This window comes from Diplotaxodon limnothrissa, linkage group LG7 (assembly GCF_057381915.1).
Source record: "Diplotaxodon limnothrissa isolate DT_005_m linkage group LG7, D_limnothrissa_male_GT1.1, whole genome shotgun sequence".
In the NCBI taxonomy this organism is placed as follows: Eukaryota; Metazoa; Chordata; class Actinopteri; order Cichliformes; family Cichlidae; genus Diplotaxodon; species Diplotaxodon limnothrissa.
In genome coordinates, this window is record NC_140602.1 from 33,003,669 (window position 1) to 33,026,545 (window position 22,877).

The 22,877-nt window shown below is 42.5% G+C and overlaps 2 protein-coding genes across 3 annotated transcripts in view; both read left to right on the forward strand.

Annotated features, from left to right (window-relative positions):
• Positions 1 to 1,126: 1,126 nt before the first annotated feature.
• On the forward strand, positions 1,127 to 11,059 carry LOC146628613 (uncharacterized). The gene is made up of 7 exons (XM_085357945.1): positions 1,127 to 1,208; positions 2,491 to 2,610; positions 3,694 to 4,068; positions 4,208 to 4,321; positions 5,838 to 6,413; positions 6,684 to 6,800; positions 10,294 to 11,059. The coding sequence occupies exons 1-7, from the start codon at positions 1,127 to 1,129 to the stop codon at positions 10,893 to 10,895; spliced, it is 1,986 nt and encodes a 661-aa protein (XP_085214071.1). The 3' UTR covers positions 10,896 to 11,059.
• Positions 11,060 to 17,010: 5,951 nt separating this feature from the next.
• The window catches only part of shroom3 (shroom family member 3), a 77,388-nt gene continuing 71,521 nt past the window's right edge, over positions 17,011 to 22,877 (forward strand). For both annotated transcript variants that reach the window (XM_085359616.1, XM_085359618.1), the window contains exon 1: positions 17,011 to 17,169. In XM_085359616.1, coding sequence (XP_085215742.1) covers positions 17,011 to 17,169 — 159 coding nt within the window. The remainder of the gene's footprint in view (positions 17,170 to 22,877) is intronic.

The following is a 22,877-nucleotide window of genomic DNA, read 5'->3' on the forward strand; positions in this document are numbered from 1 at the left end:
TCTGCTATTTTTTTTAGCCTCCTTCATTAAATGAACTCTAAAATTCATTTCAGGGTGACTGAGTTTCAAGTACAAACAGAGCCCAGATCCTAGCCAGGATATTAGTGTGTATGTGAACACTGAGGTTTAATTGATCCTCCACTGCATACACTCAGTTCCTTCACCAGCAGTCCAGCTGACTCTACAGTGTAAATATTGTACATGGACAGGACACGTGTACATGGGTCGTACACTGTAAATACACATTGTCTATCGTCTTGTCTGGAAGTGTACAAGCCAGTCGTTGGTTATTGGAAATAAAAGCAGTTCAACAACACTTTGTTTCTTAGTCCTTTCTCCATACTCACACCAGCTGTCATTTGTTTTCCCAAGAGCCATATAACTGCTTCTCTTTACCCCAATCAGCTGCAGCTCATCATTTTAAAATTTCTTTTTAAATGACTGGATATTTCACCCAGACCAGTGATTTAATAGATTTATTATTGTAGTCAGCTGTTAAGAGTATAACAGCAGTTTGGAATTAATTTTACTTATTATTTTACTTACTGAGCTCATTGTTCTATTTAATTTAATTTAATTCTATTTAATTGAGCATTTTTTTTATTATCATATGCAGCTTTTTTGTCCACATCCTTTTTCCCCATTTTTCTCCAATGTGATTTGAACGTCTATGTAATAATTTTTCAGTTTGATTTCTTTTTTAGGCTATATTTTTCAGGTTTCCACCATATTGAAGCTCTATGGCTATTGGCAGTTTTTAGTGTTTGGCTGCCTTTGCTATAAGGTGAGAATTAATTAATATTTTAACTTAACTTTACCTTTTAATGTTACTTTTAAAGAGTTATAATGAATTACTATAAATGTATTTAAATTATTTTTTAAAAGTCAGTCGTCTTGATTTTAATCACTAAGCTCAGCAATTTTTAATTAAACTTGAAAAATGAATAAAATACATAAAATAGTGTTTTTGTTTGTTGAAGGAAAACAACACTAACCGACAGCGACCTCTACCGGGCAATATGGCTATTTATTCAGGAATCTCTAGAAATCGTCCAATCGGCAATCGGATTCTGTATCACGTGACCGTGCAGCCGCGTAGAAGAAGGAGCAAACGGCAACATCAAACATGGAGGTGTTCCCGTTCAGCTTCACTCCGGAGAGGTACTGGACGGAGGAGAAAGAGAGGGCGCTTATAGCGTTTTTCTCCAGTAAGTGCCACTCTCCTTGGCGGACTCTTTTCACACCGCGTGTAAAGACGTTTTTAAAAGTTGCCCTTTTCGTTGATGTGTCGGAAGCTGCAACATTTGTGGGCAACGGTTGCTGGACGAGACCAACGGCTGTTAGCAATGAGCGACAGCAGAAAGAGACGAGCAATGGCGACCAGCAACTGAAGTCAAGTTAGCTGTTTTTCAACTGAAATCGGCTGAAAAAAAATCAGTTCTCTGCATGTTTTTATGAGCTATTTTCTGCACAATTCAATAAAAAAAACTAAATAAAAACATACTTTTAGCCAATTGATTTAATTTAAATGAGAAGAGCAGACTTTTATATTTAATCTGTATCTAACATTACTCCAGTGGGGGGTTTTTTTTGTTTGTTTTTTTTTAGATCTGTAGCGTTTATCATAGTGAATAACAGCTTTAAACATATTTTAAAAATGGCTGTTATTAATAAGTGTGTAGCTGTTAATAATTACAGGTTGTTAGAATAATTAAATTGGTGAATGAAATATCCTTCTTGAAGTAATGAATAATGTCTCCAGATGTTCCCACAGTTTTCCACATAGGAATATCTTTAAAATACTGTTATCGTGTATATAACATGGTAAATGGTAAATGGCCTGCATTTGTATAGCGCTTTTCTAGTCCCTAAGGACCCCAAAGCGCTTCACACTACATTCAGTCATTCACCCATTCACACACACATTCACACACTGGCGATGGCAAGCTACGTTGTAGCCACAGCTGCCCTGGGGCGCACTGACAGAGGCGAGGCTGCCGGACACTGGCGCCACCGGGCCCTCTGACCACCACAGTGTGTAGCTGTTAATAATTACAGGTTGTTAGAATAATTAAATTGGTGAATGAAATATCCTTCTTGAAGTAATGAATAATGTCTCCAGATGTTCCCACAGTTTTCCACATAGGAATATCTTTAAAATACTGTTATCGTGTATATAACATGGCCAAAGAAAAACAACTAACTTTAATAGAGACTAGATAGCACCACAAGAGCTAAACAACAACCACAGTGATGAAATTGAACGCAACATTGATGTGTATGTTACTGGGATAGGTGCCAAATTAAAGGAAAAATTACAATTTTTGGACCTTGCAAATGTTGTTTTACATTTTTCCTGCCTGGTTTGGTCCCTTGGACAGAGGCACACTAAGAGTACAAGTTCGTTTTGATTTTATTCTAATTTATCACACTCTAGACCCTGTGAAGCTGCAGGTATTTTAGCTATATCTTCTTTGTTTCATTTCTCAGAGCATAGCTGCCTGTGGAACCACAAGTCTGAGGGTTATAAGAACCGGCAGCTGCGATGGAAAACCCTGGAAACACTGAGGATCCTGCTGTCAACTCTCCCACCTCCAGTCCCATTCACAGGTAAATCAGCAGGAAAATAAACCAAATCTGTCAAACTCATAGACTATGTGTGTAATAAAAGTAAAACCATAAACCTGCATTCTCATTAATGGCTAGCAGGGGAATTTCTGTGCCCAGTACTAGGAACCAAGCTCAGCAATTCCCAGGATATATTTTGGTTATCTGGCTTCATTTATCCTAACAACGGCAATCAGGCAGAGCAGTAACACAGGTGGTTATCAAGTCGGTAAGTTAACACCGGCTTTATTGAGCTAAGAGGACGTTCTCATGAAAGGGTGGTGATGGCAGCATCTGAAAAGAATAAAAAAGGCTAGATGATTTTTGACAAAACTATATATAATTTTTGATATGTGACAGCTTTGACAGCTGTTTGTACATTCCGGGTTTATTTCCACTTAGTCTCAGCCTAAGTTTAAATTCTGTTTTTATATTTATTGTTTACCCTGGCTGTTGAACTGCAGCTGAAAGAATGAAACCATTTAAACATGGTGTCAGATAGCTGCTCTTTTCCAGTCTTACTGATCAAAGCACTTTAAGTACAGACCATTAATACGATATTACTGTATCGTGCTTTTCCTCTCTCGCACACACTGCTGTTTCTTTCAGTCTGTATTGTGTGGTTAACCTCTTCATATCGTCTCATAGTACAAGTTTCATCTTACTTTGAAAAATCAGCTGCTCTGTTACCAGTACACTTATCAGTAATTGTGGTCAGGCACTGCCAGCACCCCTTTCATGTGTACACACAGGGGAAGCCCTGGGTAAACTTAACAAGTTGTTAACCAGCTTTGTGTAACCGCTTATGCTGCTTGTCAGTGGGTATGTTGAGTTCGCTTTGTAGCACTGGGCTGAGGATAAGCCCATTCAAGCTTCTGTGTGAGTCTCTGTGGCCTCAGCAACCACTTTCCTGATGGCTCAGTCATTAGTCGAATATTTTTAGTAAAATATTAAGTCCATTATTTCAAATTATTGCTATTCTAAAAGTGAGAAAACATGATCCGGGGTGTGCTCATCAGCTGACGAGTGTGAGGTTTGACAGTCAGATGTACCCTTTAACTAATTTATATGGGTTTTTTTCCCAAGTGGAAGACATCAAAAACAAGTTCAAGAATCTCCGTACGACTTTTCAGCGTCAGTACAAAATGGTTAAAGCAAGTAAGGCGTGCAACCCGGACGACGAGTTTGTGCCGCAGTGGAAGCACTACCATCAGCTCATGTTCCTGCAGGGCTGCTGGGACCAGGACGACCCCGCCGCCGGTGAGCCGCCGCTGTCACCACTGAACCCTCTGCAGGAAGAGGGCCAGCCTGTCCTCACCTCCCCAGGACTCATCATCTCCTTCCTCCCCACCCCGTCCACCTCGTCTGCCTCCTCCTCGTCCACCTGTGTTCCCTCCAGTGTCATGATTAAATGTTACTGGACTGAAGAGAGGGAGCGAGCTCTGATTTCTTTCTATTGTGGTAAACAAAAGATCTTTTTCATCTTCAAAATCATGTGTTTTTACTGAAGAGCAGTACATACGTAGACAAAAACCTCAGATTAAGTAACGTTTTGAGTAGTTTCATAGCTGACGGGATTCCTGTGTGTTTTTTTCCACAGAGCACAACTGTCTCTGGAACAAGAAGTCTGAAAACCACAACAACCGTCAGCTCAGACTGAGGCTGTTGGAGGCGCTGAGGAGCCAGCTGTCTGACCACACAGTGTCGTTCTCAGGTAAGCATCACCGTTTTTCACTTTTTTTTCTGTTGTTTTCTTACAGAAGTAGCAAACTCAGGATTCTTCACCTAATTGCATACCTCAGACTGTTTGAGGGCTTGTTGTCCCCCAGTTGAACAGTCCCTGCTTTAAAGCTACTTTTTTATTTAGTGTATGTGAATTTAGGCTAAAACTTCCACCACTAGGGGGCGGTTTACTGGTGGCTGTATTGTTTTCTGATGTGTGGTAGTTCTTTTCAGCCTTGCCCTTTCCTCTTTAAGAAATTTGACAGGTTAAATAAAGGTTACATTGACTGGCTGCCCCATCTTGTGGTACAAACTGGTATTACATGAAAGCAGAGCCCAATCCCAGTTCAGCTTCAGCTAATGTCTCCTCAACATCACTTTTTTTGAATGGCAGTTTCTTCTTCACATTCTCTTGATAAGTTTAGTTATTTTGGAAGCTTTTAAAGGAATAATTCAATATTTTGGTAAGATTTCTTTATAAACCTTGAATGGCTCTCCTGGATTGGGCTTTCAGTCAGTCGAGGAGAGTTATTCCACATCCTGTTAAACCCATTGTACAGAAATGGCTGCAGTTCGTAAAGAGTGAATGAGGCTCTATGGAAATTTCCACCATGTTATTGATAGACATGATGACATGAACAATAGAGTTCAGTTTGGGGAATTTTAGAGGATTTGATTGTAGTAAAAATTCTTTCTGTGTGCATTAGTGACGCTACAGCACCTTATAAACCTTTATGGCAGAAAGTCAGACACCTTCAACTACCAGCAGCTTCCTATAAACCATGCAGGTCTCTGCTGTGATTTAACTATCCTTCTAACCACTAGTTAATGTTTGGAAAGTGGCACCGTCAGGACAGAACGTCCCATTGTAAATCCTTAACTGACCAGTCAGTGCTGATTATAAGAAATGTGCTGTTTACTTTTCTTATAGCTTCACCATAGAAAAAACTGAAGGATATAAATGTTGTTTTATTTCCGTTTGGACAAATGTTGGTCTTTTTGTTTAATAGTGTTATTTTTACCCTATTCTCTGCCGTTATTGAGAGAAAATGCCATTCCCCTGCTCACAGGATGTACTCTTGCTCTACTGAAATGGACCACCATTCCCAGCAGTTATAGCCCTGTGAGCTGTGCTTATCATACCTCTCCATAGTTTGTGTGTCTCAAAGTACTCTGTAATTAAAAGATTTGCACTGGAGCAATTTAACAGTATGAGTACCACTCATCCAAAGCACAGACTGTAAATCTTTGGGAAATACTAATTATCACTCTCCACAGCTCAATTGTGAAACTGTTCCTTTATATATGTTTACGTTATTTTAACATAAGCTGAAATATACACACACAGTGATTTCATACAGTTAGATGTCTGCATAGAAAATGAAAGAAAAACACATTTTTTTCAAAATAATAAAGTCATGTTTGTGTTCTTCAATCTCCAGAAGCTCTGAGCTGCTAAATGTTTCAGTTTTCCAGCATAAAGTGATGCTGTGTTGCTGTTTTTGCAGTTGAAGATATAAAGTGCAAGTTCAAGAACCTACGAACTGTTTTTAACCGCGAGTTCAAGGCGGTCCAGGCAAGCAGGGCGTCTGACAAACCCTACGTGTCCAAATGGAAACATTACCAGCAGCTGCTTTTTCTCTGCGAGTCCTGCGACGAAGACGACGGCTCTGAAGATCTGCAGATCCTGACGCCGCAAGAAGACAAGGATCGGGAGCACGGAAACCAGACCCCGTCCTCCACCCTGAGCAGTTTCTCCTCCAGCTCCAACCAAACCAGCAGCATCAAACTCAGCACCGCCTCTACCCCCTCCAGCTCCACTCAGAGCGACGCCAAAACAAGCGCAGGGTACCAAATGTTCCTCCCTGCAGCTCCGGATAACCTCAGACTAGGCAGCCAATCAGCCACTTCCACGCTGCCAACTTCTCCATCCAGTTCACTGCCAGACACCAGATCCTGTACCAACCCCTCCCCTTTAAATTTCTCTACAGCCAGTTCGGCTCAGCCAGACAACAGACTGAGTGCTGACACCCGCTGCCTCTGGAGCGAGGCCAAAGTTCAGCAGCTCATCTCATTTTACTCCGGTAGGTGGCACCACTCATCATGAATGCTTGTTACCCTTTAGACTTACCCCCTGGATGTTACATCTATCACTGCAACAGAGAGATGTTAGATTTTTGTTCCTCTGTTGTGTTTGTAGTGATGTGCTGGGAGCTGCGTGTTTGGTTATGGTGGTCATCAGCTGTTAGAGGCAGCTGAGAGAGTCGCTGTACATCTCAGCCACTGCCATGCATGGTTAAAAAAGTTGCACGACCAGGTTTGATGTGAGAATTGATGGTTTTCTTCTGTTCCAGAGCACAGCTGTTTGTGGAACCACAAATCTGAGAGTTACAGGAACCGTCTGCTGAGACAGAGCCTGCTGGAGACACTGAGCAGCATCCTGTCAAACAACGAGCCGGTCTCATTCACAGGTAACACTCCTGCCGCCTTAATGTTGTCACCACACGGAGCCTTTTTTTTTTTTTTTTTTTTTTTTTTTTTTTTTTTTGGAAACCAAGATGGCGCCGCGTATGGATGCCCTGGTGCTTCAGTGCGTTACTTTTGTCTTGTTTTTGTGCATTTCTTCTGTGTCTGGGCACTCCTCTGGATATTCTTACACCAGAGAAGAGCTCCTTAACTGCAGGACTACAACGCCTGTGGATTTATTTCCAATATTTGTCGCATCTGCGGCAGATTTACTGCTGACTCTGATCAGGAAAGTGAGACGTCGAAAGAGAGGTAAGCGAGCCGGCGTACTCGTGCGTTTGAGGAAACGCGGACTGAGAACGGCCCTTCCTGGGATCTTCCTTTCTAATGTACGCTCACTCTGGAATAAGATAGACGAACTGGCCCTGATGAGAAGCATGAACAGAGACTTTGCCTCCTCCTGTGTCTTATGTTTTACGGAGTCGTGGCTCAGTGAGGACATCCCGGACTGCGCGCTCAAGCTGGAGGGCTTTCATCTGCTGCGCGCGGACCGGCAGGCCGCTCTCTCCGGTAAAACCAAAGGTGGAGGTGTCTGCTTCTACATCAATAGTGGCTGGTGCACAGATGTAACAGTGATTGCTCAGCACTGCTCTCCCTCTCTGGAATATCTTTTTATTCACTGCAAACCGTTTTATTCTCCGCGGGAGTTTGCTTCATTCATCCTGGCCGCTGTTTACATCCCGCCAGACGCGGATGCGCAGGCAGCTCAGTGCGCACTCGCGGAGCAGATACTGCACATGGAGCGGACATACCCGGACTCTCTCATCATTGCTCTTGGGGACTTTAACAAAGCCAATCTGAGCCATGAGCTTCCGAAATACAAGCAGTATATTAAATGCCCAACCAGAGAGGAGAGGACATTGGACCACTGCTACAGCACGATCAGCGGGGCCTATCGCGCGGCGCCGCGCGCTTCACTCGGACTTTCTGATCACGTCATGATCCACCTAATCCCCGCGTACAGACAGAGGCTGAAGCTCTCCAAACCTGTCGTGAGGACCAAAAAACTGTGGAGCAACGAGGCTGTGGAGGAGCTTCGCACGTGTTTGGAGACCACAGACTGGGACACAATGAAGGCTGCTTCTAACAGCTTGGACGAGTTTACGGACACTGTCACCTCCTATATCCACTTCTGTGAGGACAGCATTGTGCCATCACGCACCAGGGTGAGTTATAACAATGACAAACCCTGGTTTACCCCTAAACTCAAAAAGCTGTGGCTGGAAAAGAGTAAGGCGTTCAGAAGCGGAGACAGGGACTGCTACAGAGAGGCCAAGTACAGGTTCACCAAGGAAGTGGACATTGCCAAACATCAGCACTCTGAGAAGATGCAGCAGCAGATCTCAGAGAATGACTCGGCCTCTGTGTGGAAAGGTTTTAGGAATATTACAAACTACAAGCCTAAAACCCCCCACTCCACTGATGACTTGCTCTTAGCCAACACCCTTAACGACTTCTACTGCCGTTTTGACGAGCCATCAGGCAGCCTTCACACCTCCAACGGCCCCAACAATAGAGGCACTTTGGACACTCATTCCCCCACCTCTCCCCCCTCCATAGAGCCATCACCACCTTCAAACTGTTCACCTACAACACCCGCCCCCTCACCCCACACAAAAGAGGATTTCACACCACCTCCTCCCACCACAACTCTTCATATTCATGAAGAAGGTGTGAGGAAGCAGTTTAAGAGTCTGAATGCTCGGAAAGCTCCCGGCCCAGACGGTGTGTCTCCTGCCACCCTCAGACACTGTGCAAACGAGCTGGCCCCAGTGTTTTCTGGCATCTTCAACTCCTCACTGCAGGCATGTCATGTGCCTGCCTGCTTCAAGTCCTCTACCATAATCCCTGTCCCCAAGAAACCTAGGATCACTGGACTAAATGACTACAGACCCGTGGCTCTGACATCTGTGGTCATGAAGTCATTTGAGCGCCTAGTTCTCTCCCATCTCAAGACCCTCACGGCCCCCCTCCTGGACCCCCTGCAGTTTGCATATAGAGCCAACAGGTCTGTAGACGACGCCATCAACATGGCCCTACACTTCATCCTGCAGCATCTGGACTCCCCAGGAACCTACGCCAGGATCCTGTTTGTGGACTTCAGCTCTGCCTTCAACACCATCCTTCCAGACCATCTCCGAGGCAAGCTTTCCCAGATGAATGTGCCTGATCCCATCTGCCGGTGGATCACTGACTTCCTGACGGACAGGAAGCAGCACGTGAGGCTGGGGAAGAATGTCTCGGACTCCCGGACCATCAGCACCGGCTCCCCTCAGGGCTGTGTTCTTTCTCCTCTGCTCTTCTCCCTGTACACCAACTGCTGCACCTCCACCCACCAGTCTGTCAAGCTAATCAAGTTCGCAGATGACACCACCGTCATTGGGCTCATCTCTGACGGGGATGAGTCTGCCTACAGGAGGGAGGTTGAACGTCTGGTGTCTTGGTGCAGCCACAACAACCTGGTGCTGAATGCCCAGAAGACAGTGGAGATTATTGTGGACTTCAGGAAGCACACAGCCCCACTCCCCCCCATCATCCTGACTGACACCCCCATCACCTCTGTGGACTCATTCCGCTTCCTGGGTACCACCATCACCCAGGACCTGAAGTGGGAGCCCACCATCACCTCCGTCATCAAGAAAGCCCAGCAGAGGATGTACTTCCTGAGGCAGCTGAAGAAATTCAACCTGCCAACACGGACGATGATGCAATTCTACACTGCAATCATCGAGTCCATCCTCACCTCCTCCATCACCGTGTGGTACGCTGGAGCCACTATCAGGGACAAACAGAGACTGCAGCGTGTTGTGTGCTCTGCTGAGAAGGTGATTGGCTGCAGACTCCCATCTCTGCAGGACCTGTACACCTCCAGGACACTGCGGCGTGCAGCTCGGATCTCAGCTGACCCTTCTCACCCTGGACACAGTCTGTTTGACCTGCTCTCCTCAGGCAGGAGGCTCCGGTCCATTCGCACCAGAACCTCTCGCCATAAGAACAGTTTCTTCCCCTCTGCTGTTGGACACATGAACAATAACCACATGACTGTCCCCGCCACTAACACATGACCCTACGCTGTGTCACTGCATCATTTCATGTCTGGCACTGATCACCACCTGCACTCATGTATATATCTTTCAACGTAGCACTCTTAATTCTTATTCTCATGTATATATGTTTGGCACTGATCACCACCTGCACTCATGTATATATCTTTCTACGTAGCACTCATAATTCTTATTCTCATGTATATATCTCATGTATATCTCATGCACATATCTTTCTTTCTACATAGCACTTTAATTCTTATTGTCTGCACTGAAGCACCGCAGCAATTTCCTAATGTTGTAAACCTCAACATCTGGCAATAAACCCATTCTGATTCTGATTCTGATTCTTTAATCTGAACTCACAGCATCTCTGTCATTTCTCATCCTTTAGTGGAAGACATAAAGACGAAGTTCAGGAACCTGCGAACCATCTTCCAGCGTGAACACAAGGCGGTGAGCTCCAACAAAACATGCGGCTCAGAGGACTTCTACCTCCCAAAGTGGAAGCACTACCGTGACCTCATGTTCCTCTGCGACTCCTGCGACGAGGATGAGCAGCCCGAGGACGTCCACTTCTGCCAGCTGCAGGACACCGGTCTCCTCCATATGGTCAGCCAAGCCCCACCTCCCCCCTTACACTACCGTGCCACCAACCAAACTGTCTCCAAGCTGAACACGCGGGGTCTCAAAGCCCCCCCCTCACCTACACCCCCAGACTCCCAGCACTCCTCCCCTTCCTCGTCCCCCTCCCCTTCCACATCTTCCTCCCACACAGACAGCAGAGTATCTGGACGCAAGCGCGCGAGCCACCGGGCAACCACCACCGAGGTGCTGGACCTCATGAGGACACTATGTCAGACTCGAGCAGCGTCCCCACACGCAGGGTTCCTGAGGTATGTGGAGGAGTGTCTGAATGAGACGCCGCCTGACAAAGCGAGGAAGCTGAAGAAGAAGATAATAGAGACGATTCACAGCATGTCGGAGGATGTTTAGTGTGCTTATTCATTCATTTCATTTCAGCCCAAGTCTAGATCTCATGATCATCTCTTCTAATAGCTGTGACTCTTTAATCTCAAAACTTCGGTACAATGATCATAATAACCACGATTTCAGTTTTCAGGGGCTCTTCCAACGTGGAGCTGTTCCACTTCCTGTTCATCCACATCATGCAGAATAGAAATGAACTGAGCTAAACAGCTTAAATAGTGAGAAACCCACATTTCATGCTTATCAAAACACAGCATTGATAATGTAGATTAAATAAAACACTTGTGGCATTCGGCTTTAGATTCAATGTAGACGTAGATGCTGTGACATAAAGTGACCTAAAAGTCACAGAAAACTGTTTCACCGCAATTCAGAACTGTCTTGAACGCTGTCATCACAAACATGATGAATATGTCAGCAAGAAAACTTGTAAAGTCGTTCCCCCCCCCCCCCCAAGAAAACTAACAATAAACACATGACCCCACATTTCTGGGGGGAAAACTTAACTATGTAAGTAATACTGTAACATACACTGAAAGCAGCAATATAGCTGATAAGCATTAATGTGACAGGAACACTTTTAAGCATTTTATGCAAAGGACAAAGTCCTGAAAATTTCTAAACAAAAACACAGATTTGTGAACAGATACTATATAAACACTAATTAAATGTATATAATTCACTTCCTGGCTCCCTAATTCTGCACTTTATTGAAATTTTGCAAGCCCTTCTTGCAGATTATGCACGGATGTCATAGATAACAGCAAACTGAGTTTTATTTACAAATAGTTTGAGAACACTACAGCAAGCTGAGGCGTCTTTCTCGTGTACAGATTTATCCCAAAGTAATGAGGTTCATCCCAAACTGGTACATCCACCACTTAAAATCAGCATCACCAGGCCCATATTCAGTGTTTACAGAGATACAGTGAAACTACGCTCAGTGCTGTGTAATTTCAGACTTGGTTGTGACATTCACGTATAAAGACTTTATTGATCAAGAGTCCTTTTGAAAGTGCCAAAGGAAAAGATGGGTTCAGCACTTTGTCAACAAACCGACATCTTAAAGAGCTGCGCTGTTGGCAGTGACTGACCACAGATCCTGTAGAAATGTAATCAAACTTTTCATGTGTGTCCTCTTTATTTAACTTGTTCTAATCCTATTGTGTCATAATATTTAAATAATTTGCTGCTTCTTTTTTTTTACAAAGCCAGAATTGTTACTTTTGTTAAAATTGTATAAACTTATCTTAAAATGAAAAAATGTCAACATGTAAAGAGTTAAAAAAAACACTTTTTTTTCCCTTTTGGAAAGTATAAATGGTTTTGATGCAATACTGAACAATTGCAGCACATGCTATAACTAACAGTTTAGTTATCATTATTATTATTATTTTTATTATTATTATGTAATTACTTTTCTTTTTGGCTGGCGTTTGTTTAAATTCGATTCAGTGCCTTATCAGAATCACAGTAACTGAACGTTCTTGTTCAAATAAACCTACATTTACAAACCTTTATTCATTTTGTTCTTTGACACATCAAACCTGGTTTAACTTGAGCTCTGATTTGAACAACACGATATTACAAGTTACAGTCGACCTTTCAACTTGGCAGCGATTCCCATCCAAGGGATGTGTTTAAGACCTACTTTAATTTGAAATATATTGCTGTTAAGTAGCTTTTTATAAAAGTACATTTAAGCCAAGCAGTCCATATTCATTTTAAAATGAGCTCAAGCAGTTTATAAGAAGAGGTTTTGGAGTTATAACAGTCAGGAAGCACTGGGCTCAAAGCAACACAAAAACATTTTTAAAGATGCAGCTGGAAAAAAAAATGTAATTAGTAAATATTTATTGGAACACGATTGAAGCAAAAACATCATGCCATCGTCAATACAAGGCCCAGGGGCCACAATCAGCCTGAATGAGATTTCGGACTTTTAGCTGTATTTTCATAAGTTTCACAGAATTTCCTACTGATTAAGATCTCCAAATGACATTCATACTACACCAAAGTAATTAAATAAGAGATAAATAACAAACAGAAAAGTTCCAGTTTTCACTATCTACTATCAGCTACCAGATCTTTTTTATACAGGGAGTGCAGAATTATTAGGCAAGTTGTATTTTTGAGGAATAATTTTATTATTGAACAACAACCATGTTCTCAATGAACCCAAAAAACTCATTAATATCAAAGCTGAATGTTTTTGGAAGTAGTTTGTAGTTTGTTTTTAGTTTTAGCTATTTTAGGGGGATATCTGTGTGCAGGTGACTATTACTGTGCATAATTATTAGGCAACTTAACAAAAAACAAATATATACCCATTTCAATTATTTATTTTTACCAGTGAAACCAATATAACATCTCCACATTCACAAATATACATTTCTGACATTCAAAAACAAAACAAAAACAAATCAGCGACCAATATAGCCACCTTTCTTTGCAAGGACACTCAAAAGCCTGCCATCCATGGATTCTGTCAGTGTTTTGATCTGTTCACCATCAACATTGCGTGCAGCAGCAACCACAGCCTCCCAGACACTGTTCAGAGAGGTGTACTGTTTTCCCTCCTTGTAAATCTCACATTTGATGATGGACCACAGGTTCTCAATGGGGTTCAGATCAGGTGAACAAGGAGGCCATGTCATTAGTTTTTCTTCTTTTATACCCTTTCTTGCCAGCCACGCTGTGGAGTACTTGGACGCGTGTGATGGAGCATTGTCCTGAATGGAAATCATGTTTTTCTTGAAGGATGCAGACTTCTTCCTGTACCACTGCTTGAAGACGGTGTCTTCCAGAAACTGGCAGTAGGACTGGGAGTTGAGCTTGACTCCATCCTCAACCCGAAAAGGCCCCACAAGCTCATCTTTGATGATACCAGCCCAAACCAGTACTCCACCTCCACCTTGCTGGCGTCTGAGTCGGACTGGAGCTCTCTGCCCTTTACCAATCCAGCCACGGGCCCATCCATCTGGCCCATCAAGACTCACTCTCATTTCATCAGTCCATAAAACCTTAGAAAAACCAGTCTTGAGATATTTCTTGGCCCAGTCTTGACGTTTCAGCTTGTGTGTCTTGTTCAGTGGTGGTCGTCTTTCAGCCTTTCTTACCTTGGCCATGTCTCTGAGTATTGCACACCTTGTGCTTTTGGGCACTCCAGTGATGTTGCAGCTCTGAAATATGGCCAAACTGGTGGCAAGTGGCATCTTGGCAGCTGCACGCTTGACTTTTCTCAGTTCATGGGCAGTTATTTTGCCCGATCCATACAGACTGGCGACCTGTCCAGGGTGTACCCCGCCTCTCGCCTTATGACAGCTGGGATAGGCTCTAGCACCCCCTGCGACCCTGAAAAGGATAAGCGGAAGCGAATGGATGGATGGATGGATGCCCAATCCATACTATCAAGATTGATAAGGGAAAAAAAGGTCAAATGACGCTGGTATTTTACAGCCTTTTGGTTGTAAATCTCTTGCCATCCACTAGATGGCAATCTCTTAACATACTGCAGCCTCCTCAGCACCGGCCTCAGTTTCCATATATCTGTCATGCCTCAGAAACTACAACTGTTTGGATGATAGTCTCTTCCTGTGGAGTTTGTCCTGAATGTATTACACAGTATTTGTACAATGCAAACACTAAATAGTATCCAATACCCTCGAATTTAAAAGATTTACCTGCGAATGAAGCAGGACAGAGTCATACTGACACCTGTGTCTGACTCACCTGCCACCTGTTTGACCTGCAGGCTGAGCTTCAGGTGAAAAACGTCACTGTGTCACCTGAAGCCTTTTCATTCTCTACTCTCGATAGTAACCCTGTAACCTCTAACCCTTTGTTAGATGATACACTTGATGATATTCACTGAAACCGCATTCCTAAGTGCTAACACACCCAGCTCAAGCCAAAGCTCTCCACCCACCAACTCACAAACATATGGACATAAAGGACCATTTGGCGTCACATTTAAACACGTTGGATACATCGTTTTTCAACATGTGGTGTTAATGATGTGAGAGGTGACTGAAATTTGTAATTTTTTAGTGATTAAAATGTAATCAACAAATAAAAGTGAGAGAAAACAAAATGTGGAACACAAAAGTGTCTTTGTGAAATCCCTTTCATGGACTGACAGGATAGATTTATGGCATCATAACAACTTTGCTAATGACGTTCAAACGTTTCAAATGTGTTATTTTTAGTATCACAAGCCACTGAATTAGCTCATTAGAAAAAAAATGCTCAAAAAGAGCAGTAAACCAAATAATAAGGGCTTGATTTACTTTGTGCAGATTCTTTTTAGCTAACATTCATCATACTATGATGAATGAAAGCAATTTGGAGTTAGCTACCTTGGATACGTTGGCATGCAGACTAGAACAGCCAAGCAACCTTCCGATTAGTGAACAACCTCCTCTATGTCCCAAACCCAGGCACCCTTTAGAAGAAGCGACTTCTGCGACTTCAATCCACAGCTCGTGGTCACAGATGAGGGTAGGAATATATGCTGACGAGTAAATCAACAGCTGTCTACTCACTGCAACAAAGCTGCAAAGAACGCATTTCACTGCAGACACCCCAAGAAGAAGAAGGACAGACACAAAGACGCTCCTCCACTTGGGACAGCAACTTCTGCCCCACTCAGAGTGGGAACACCACCCTTTGCTGACTCAGAACCATGACCTCAGACTTGGAGGATACCACTCAATGAAGCCAAAAAAAACACCACATCATCCACAAAACACAAAACCGTGATCGTGATACCAATGAAGTATATATGACTTTGCAAGTTTGTGAAGTTTCTGTTAAAGTCCCCCCCTTCCTTATTGTATTTATTTTAGGGGTGTTTGTAGCTCAGGAGGTAGAGTAGGTCATCAGAGGGTTTGTGGTTTGATCCCTGGCTGTTCCAGTCTGCATGCCAAAGTATCCTTTGGCGAGATATTGAACCCAAAGCATCCATGGGAGTGTGAATGCTAGATAGAGAGCACTTAAGCAAAAGTGCTGGTGTGAATGTGTGAATGTGAGATTTGAGCATTTAAGTATAAAAGCACTATATAAGAAGTCCATTCAGTCCATGTTGGTTTTATACCTCGCTGGGACATTTGTTCTGTCTTACTCTTACACTGTTGTGTTTAATTTTTTTAACTGCTGTAACAAAGAAGTTTACAGACTTGGGGAGAAAATATAGATTATCTTAATTTTTGTTTGTATTTTAAGCCGTATGGTATGTTTTTAATGTGTTTTAAGAAAGGAATCCCCCAACTTTTGGGGGATAAATAAACTAAGCTTATATTCTGGCTTTTTGTCAGTTTACTGTTCAGCGTGTAAACGATTTGATCCACCAGGAAGTTTAATCCAGTTTAAATCCAGTAATCTGGCTCCAGTGTGAATAGAAAGGATTCAGATTCAGTTGCAAAGGATTGGATTGTTGCTCATCAACACACACACACACACACACACACACACACACACACACACACACACACACACACACACACACACAGGAAACACTCAGCTTTTTATACCAGTGTCCTTTTTTAATTCACACCTTTTTTAAAACTCTCTCCTTTCTCTCAGAGTTTCTGTTTCCTCTTCTACCTCTCCTGTCCCTCCCTCTCTCCCCCCTCCCCCTGTCTCTTTCCTTTCTCCTCGCTCAGTGAGTCGCAGTAAATCCTATTGTGATGCTAAACTGATTTTTGGACGAGACACAGAAAGAGAGAGAGAGAGGGAGAGAGAGAGGGAGAGTAGGTTTGGATTTGTGTTTGAGCAGATCTGATTCGGGCTGCCTCTCGTTCATGTGGAAATTTGATGGCCTTCTCCTCTCCGTAAACTTTTAGGACTCCTTTCAGACTCCTACGGGGTGTTTTTTAGGAGTTTCTCCGGCGGAGGAACCGCCGCTCTGCGCGCTCCAGGAATGCACTTTGCAGGAAACGCGACTCTGTGCACGGACACCTCCTGCTCTCTTCGCTCTTAACGAGGAGTTATAAATGAATGACGGCAATGCACTCGTGAAGGACAGCTCGTTTTCTTCACACCGGTCCCCCCTCCACCTCCACTTTATCCTCCTCAGGCTGAGGACATAGGAGCCGGGAGTGTGCGCTCCCCCTGGCCAGGCATGGAGAGCGGTGGCCGGGCGGGGCTCCAGCAGGCGGCGGGCGGTGGAGGAGAAGGAGGCGGCTGGGTGTTGGTGGAGGCCCGGCTGCATGGAGGAGCGCCGTGGGGCTTCACCCTGCAGGGTGGCCTGGAGCACGGAGAGCCGCTCATCATCTCCAAGGTAGTAGTGATGGGTCGTTCGCGAACGAAATGGCTCTTAGAGCCGGCTCTTTGACGTGAACGACGCGAGCCGGCTCCTTATCGCGAGCCGTCACGTGGGGGTTTTTTTTTTTTTCTTTCTCTCAGCCTCTCTCTCGCACTTTTTTTCCGCTTCACTCTGCACGCGAGCCTTGTGCTTTACGCTGGGCAGAGGGGGGAGGGGCGGTAGTTACACTCAGTAGCACAGGAACAGAGCCAGAGAGAGAGAAAGAGAGGCAGGGACAACAACATTAGAAAGGTATAGTAATCATCCACAACTATTTTCAGTTGCAGATGATAAAGGATTGAGAAAGTTTATTCATGCAGGTCCATATGACAGAGAATATGCATGTTCTTTTAGTTTTCATATTATAATTTATATTTAATTGTGTTGTGGTTTGCAGTGTTTTGTGTTCTTTTCACTTTAAATTTGTGAAAGGAAAAAGCTGAAAATTTAAATAGTTAAAACTTGAAATGTGAATAGTTGATTTTTGTATTATATGATTTATTTATTACATTTTATGTGGAGTGAATAAATAAAAGTATATTTACGGTGGCCCCTAGAGACAAAGCACATACAAACTTCAAATCACGTACGAACTCTGAAGCATGTACAAACTCCAAAACACGTAAAAACACGTACAAACTCCAAAACACGTAAAAACTCCAAAACACGTAAAAACACGTACAAACTCCGAAGCACATAAAAACTCAGAAGTATATAAAAACTCAAAACACGTACAAAAGACAACAGAAGTGCTCCAGGATGCTGGGCGCAGTGTTGAGCCTTTGTTATCTTGTGGCTACACAAGCCAGCAAGTACCAACGACCGGATTTGGTGTGTGGTAATAACAGGTAAATGAACTTTTTTTTAAATTATTTGAATATATATATGAGTGCCTGTGTATAAATACACAAACAATACACACATGCTTTCAATTGTGTAATTTAAGTGATCTAGTAGCTCTGCTTTGGAAGTTCAGTTCATGCTAGAAATGTGTTTTGGAGTTTGTACGTGTTTTGTCTCTAGGGGCCACCGCATATATTTATATATAAACATATATAAATAAAACCACTTGTTTTTATGTTAGTAATTCCTTTTGTGCATAATTTTATATTATTGTTAATAATAAATTAATTAAAGCAACAAAACAACCTGAAGAGCCGGTTCGGAGCCGAAAGAGCCGGCTCTTTTTAGTGAGCCGAACCGAAAGAGCCGGATCTCTAAAAAGAGCCGGAAATCCCATCACTACAAGGTAGGAGACAGGACGTGTGAGGCCTGCTGTGTTTGTGACCTGTTCTGCGCATGACGGGAAGCCGGAAACAGGGAAAGAGTGAATAATTATTCCAATCATATCGATTGATTTTGCATGAATCAGTGAATACTATTATTTCTAAACTGTAAATCAAATCAAATCAATTTATTTATATAGCACCTTTCACAGGATAAAAACCACAAAGTGCTTCACAGTAATATAAAACAGAAATACATAAAATACATTAATAATAAAACACACAGCACAAATCTAATCTGTAACTACAGCATATCAGTGGCAGAAGTTTAAATGTATTTTAAATATATGCAGAAAAGTTATTAAAGTTGTTGTTGTTGCGAACACCTGATCAACACAGATTGCAGTTCAAAGGGGCAGTCAGGCCTTTTAGTAGCACTTGCCTCTAATTTAATGTGCTGCATGAAACAGAAGGACAATGTCTATGGAGGTGAGGCCGAGATCTTCTGATTTTTACATCCTAGCACGGGGCAGGCTTTAAAAGACACCACAGAGGTTTGGAAGATGAAGCCAATGTGGAAGAGCTTTAATTCTGCATTTTCTTTTTCTAATGACCAACAGGGGGCGACAACTCTGGTTTGAAGTCGGTTTGTATAGAAGTCTGTGGGTAATTGAGCCTAATTCTCGAATGATTTATGATCTGAATACACACTTTACTGATGATTTTATGGTTTCATTTGCTCGTTTTAAGTTTTATTAAATAGATTATGATGTTCATTTGATAAATTATGGTCCCATTAAAGGCAGAAAGGAGGATGAGGCAGGACAAAATAAACACATACATCTGTAACAGGCTCATAAAATGGTGTGATCCACATCTCACTCATTGTGTCTGGTTTCAAAACATCAAGAAGGCCATGTGGGCAGTTTTTCTCATGGACTGAGAATGATTATGTTTGTACAGACACGCGTATGTGCGTTTTGCTTTTATAAAATAAACAAACAGATAAAACGATATATTCAGGAGCAATAATCAGCTGCCTCTTCAGTAGCTTCCTCATCTCTTGGATGGGCTTTTAACTCTGCTGCAGAACAATAACCGCTGCCTGCTCCCAGCTGCAGTCTGTGAAGTGGAGTTAAAGTCTGTCCGACCCCCAGAACCGAGACTAGAAACTGCAAAGTGACATCATCGGCTGCTAGAGCAGAAACCTGACCAGCGAGAGTATATGAAACATGAGATGAGAAGGATTGCAAAATAAACTTGTGCAACCTGTGTTGGGGAAAACCTGAGCAAAAAACAGAAAAGGAAAGAAAACACTTGGCTTGAGGCTTCAAAATCAAGACTTTACTGGTGACTATATCCATTCACATGTAGTCTTTGCTTTCAAGCTTCACTGTCTTTGAGGCTTTTTGCCTTAAACAAATTCAAAATAAATAAATCACTCGATGCGCCAATAATCAGTAACCCCTATAACTATGTCAGTAATGAAAGTGTTACTCTTTACCAGCCGCTTCATTGCCCAGAATCATCCCAGACGGCAGAGAAATATGGGCCCAAGTTTGGCTACTTTTGGCAGTCATGGCTTAGTTATGGCACTGGTTAGTATTGTGTGAGCCAGACATCACAACATACTTGACCTCTAGCTCATATAAGATGGACCTCTGGGTAAGTTGAGTCAGCCTGAGTCAACACCATCAAATATGGCCCAATGAAAGCTGTAGGTTTGAGCCACACTTTGGCCAAAGAGTCAGTGAAATCTGTGATGGATTTTTAATTCTTCTTCTTTTTAAAGCCAAGAAAAAAGCCCAAAACCTTTGATATCATCATTAGTAGATGACCACTTCCATCCTTACAGCCACCATCCTGGCCTCATTTTATTAAAATGCAAATCGCCAGGCTGGTACGTGCGTGCGTGCGTGTGTGTGTGTGTGTCTTTCTGTGAAGGTTATTCTGGGATGGAGGCCAAACACTGTAAAATAGGACAAGAATGTGAATAATGTGTTTTCCTGGTTGCTTTTGAATACAATCATGCTTTTATTTTGTGCTGTACTTTGGCTGGCGTTAGCACAGTTCTCCATGTTTGACCCCAACACCAGCATGATGTCGCGCTTCAGTTTTTTTGCGTCTCTCTTTATGTCCTGTCTCCTTTTCTGTTTGTGTGTCTCACTCATTCTCTTCTTTTTGCCGCCAACCAACCGTAAAAGAGACCTGGCACACTTTGCTTGTTTTGTATCAACGCTGTGCTGAACTGGGGTCAGAGGTCACAGCGATGGCTCTAGGAAAGTTAAACCTTCAGATTAAAACTTAATGAGTTTTAATCTGAAGGTCTCATGACCTGTGTGTGTGCCAGAGTTACACCATCAGTGTAAAGGTGAACAAAGTCTTTGCTGGGACTGAAATGTTTACTCAACCTGAAAAAGATCCAGGGCTTTATTTAGTTTTGCGTTGTGCATCTTTTAAAATGCTATTTATTGAAAATTTATTATTATGATTTAATTTAAAACTTTGTTTTTTATAAAAGACTCAAACATTTTAAGTGCACTTTTAGGATCAAAGCTAGCTTTGTTTGAGCTAAAGGTAGCTAACAAGCTACCTAGCTTACACAAAATACTGTTTTGAAAGAATAAGTCGGGCAATTCAACCAAACTTGCCATTAAGGTCACAAACCTGCCTGGATAATTTGATAAACTGGCTAACTGCACTTTGGTTGCTAACCTTAAGCAAAATCTGAGGCCTGTACTCCAAAAGGATATTACATTTTTGGCAATCTGTGTCAAGGTAATAGTCAGAGTTTTCTGTGTCATGAAAGTTGCTCTTTTTTTTTACCTGGCTAATTCACCATGGTAACAGGCTGAACACATAACTTGGTCAAATGCAGGTTATGTTCAGCGTTTTGGTTTGAGATCATTTGAAAGTGCCATGTTTTCACTGATTCTTTTATTTACAGCCTGTTTTGATGATTGCTGGTCGGATGTGTTTCATATGTCCCAGTTTTTAAGCCATATAACTTTTAAAAACCACCCAGTGAATCACAGGAATATGCATGTATTAATCTGGTGATGCAAAGATGTGTTTTTACCGTCAATTCTAATCTGCTGATAAGCCTCCTTTACACTCACAGTGTTTTCACCAGTCTCGCAGCTGTTGAACAAAACAACCTAGATGACATGATATTGAGATTTTCCAGAAAAGCAAAGACCAGTGGACTCATTTAGACCCAGCTCAGGGCTGAAGATTTATATATTATAATCTATAATCTAAAGGGTTATGCTGGTTGTGGCCAAGCAAAATACACACCAGTTAATGGTGTGTATTAAGTGTCACACTAGTCCACTGGTTCTTTTAAACAGGTTCAGTATCGGTTTTGAAGCATGAGAACATAACCTCGAATATGTCATAATGATGGCTATTTGATTTATTTCAGAACCACAGTGTTAAAAGCTGGAAATGTGAATAAAGAGGTGAGAAGTCCTTGATGAATAGATGTTGTAGTATCCCACTGTGGTAAATGTAGGATCCAGTGTTTTAGAGTTAAAGCATCAGGATATCCTCATAATTCTTTTTAAATATGTCTCTTGGGAGTACACCAGCTTCATGCAATTACAGTGAACTGGCTTACCCGTTTATATTACACTCCTGTATCCTTTAATCCTGGAACTAAAAGTCAGCATATTATATCTTCAGGATGTTTTATTTGTGTTCTTTTTTTTTAAACACTGGCTATAATCACCTCTAAATATCCCTCAGATTAATAAATAAAGAGCACATGCCTAATCTTTAACCTCTAATGAGAGGTCAAAAGTATGGAAACTTCAGGTTTTCACAAGCTAGAGAGGCAGTGAACCTGAGTCCAGCTCTAGTTTAGAGAGAGAGTGCTTTTCCTTGGCCGAGGCCCCCCATCGCTCTCAGAGGATATTTTCCCAAATCACACAGTCTTTATTGATTAGAGGAGGTATGTTGTTTCAGTCACGGTATGAGCGGGCTGAGCCACTCTGTTTAGATATCTCGGTCTGCAGGATAATGAATTTCAGCTGGAATACCACAGTCACTGACACACACACACACTCGTGGAGTTACTGAGTGATTCTGTGGGCCTTATTTGGGTATATTTATTCCTGAAAAAGGCAAACAGTGCAGGCATGTGCATCGTTCTGCAGAGCTCGGGAATGCTTTAACACAGTTTTCCTTCACAGCTCTGAGAGGATGTTTCTTTTCCCTCACATCAGTAACGCTCATTAGATACTACTCCTTTGTGTTAATCAGCACTAGTTTAGATAAACACCTGCAACCGCGCACTAATGTTTATCTCCTCAGAGTCGGTGATTCAAGTCGCCTAGCGCAGATGGTACATGTTCATCAAAACTTTGTATTTTCCCGATGCTGCAGTTGCAGCATGTGGGTGAAGACGCATCATGTTTTTGTTGAGAAGTAACACGTGTTGTAATTCAGAAGAGCTTC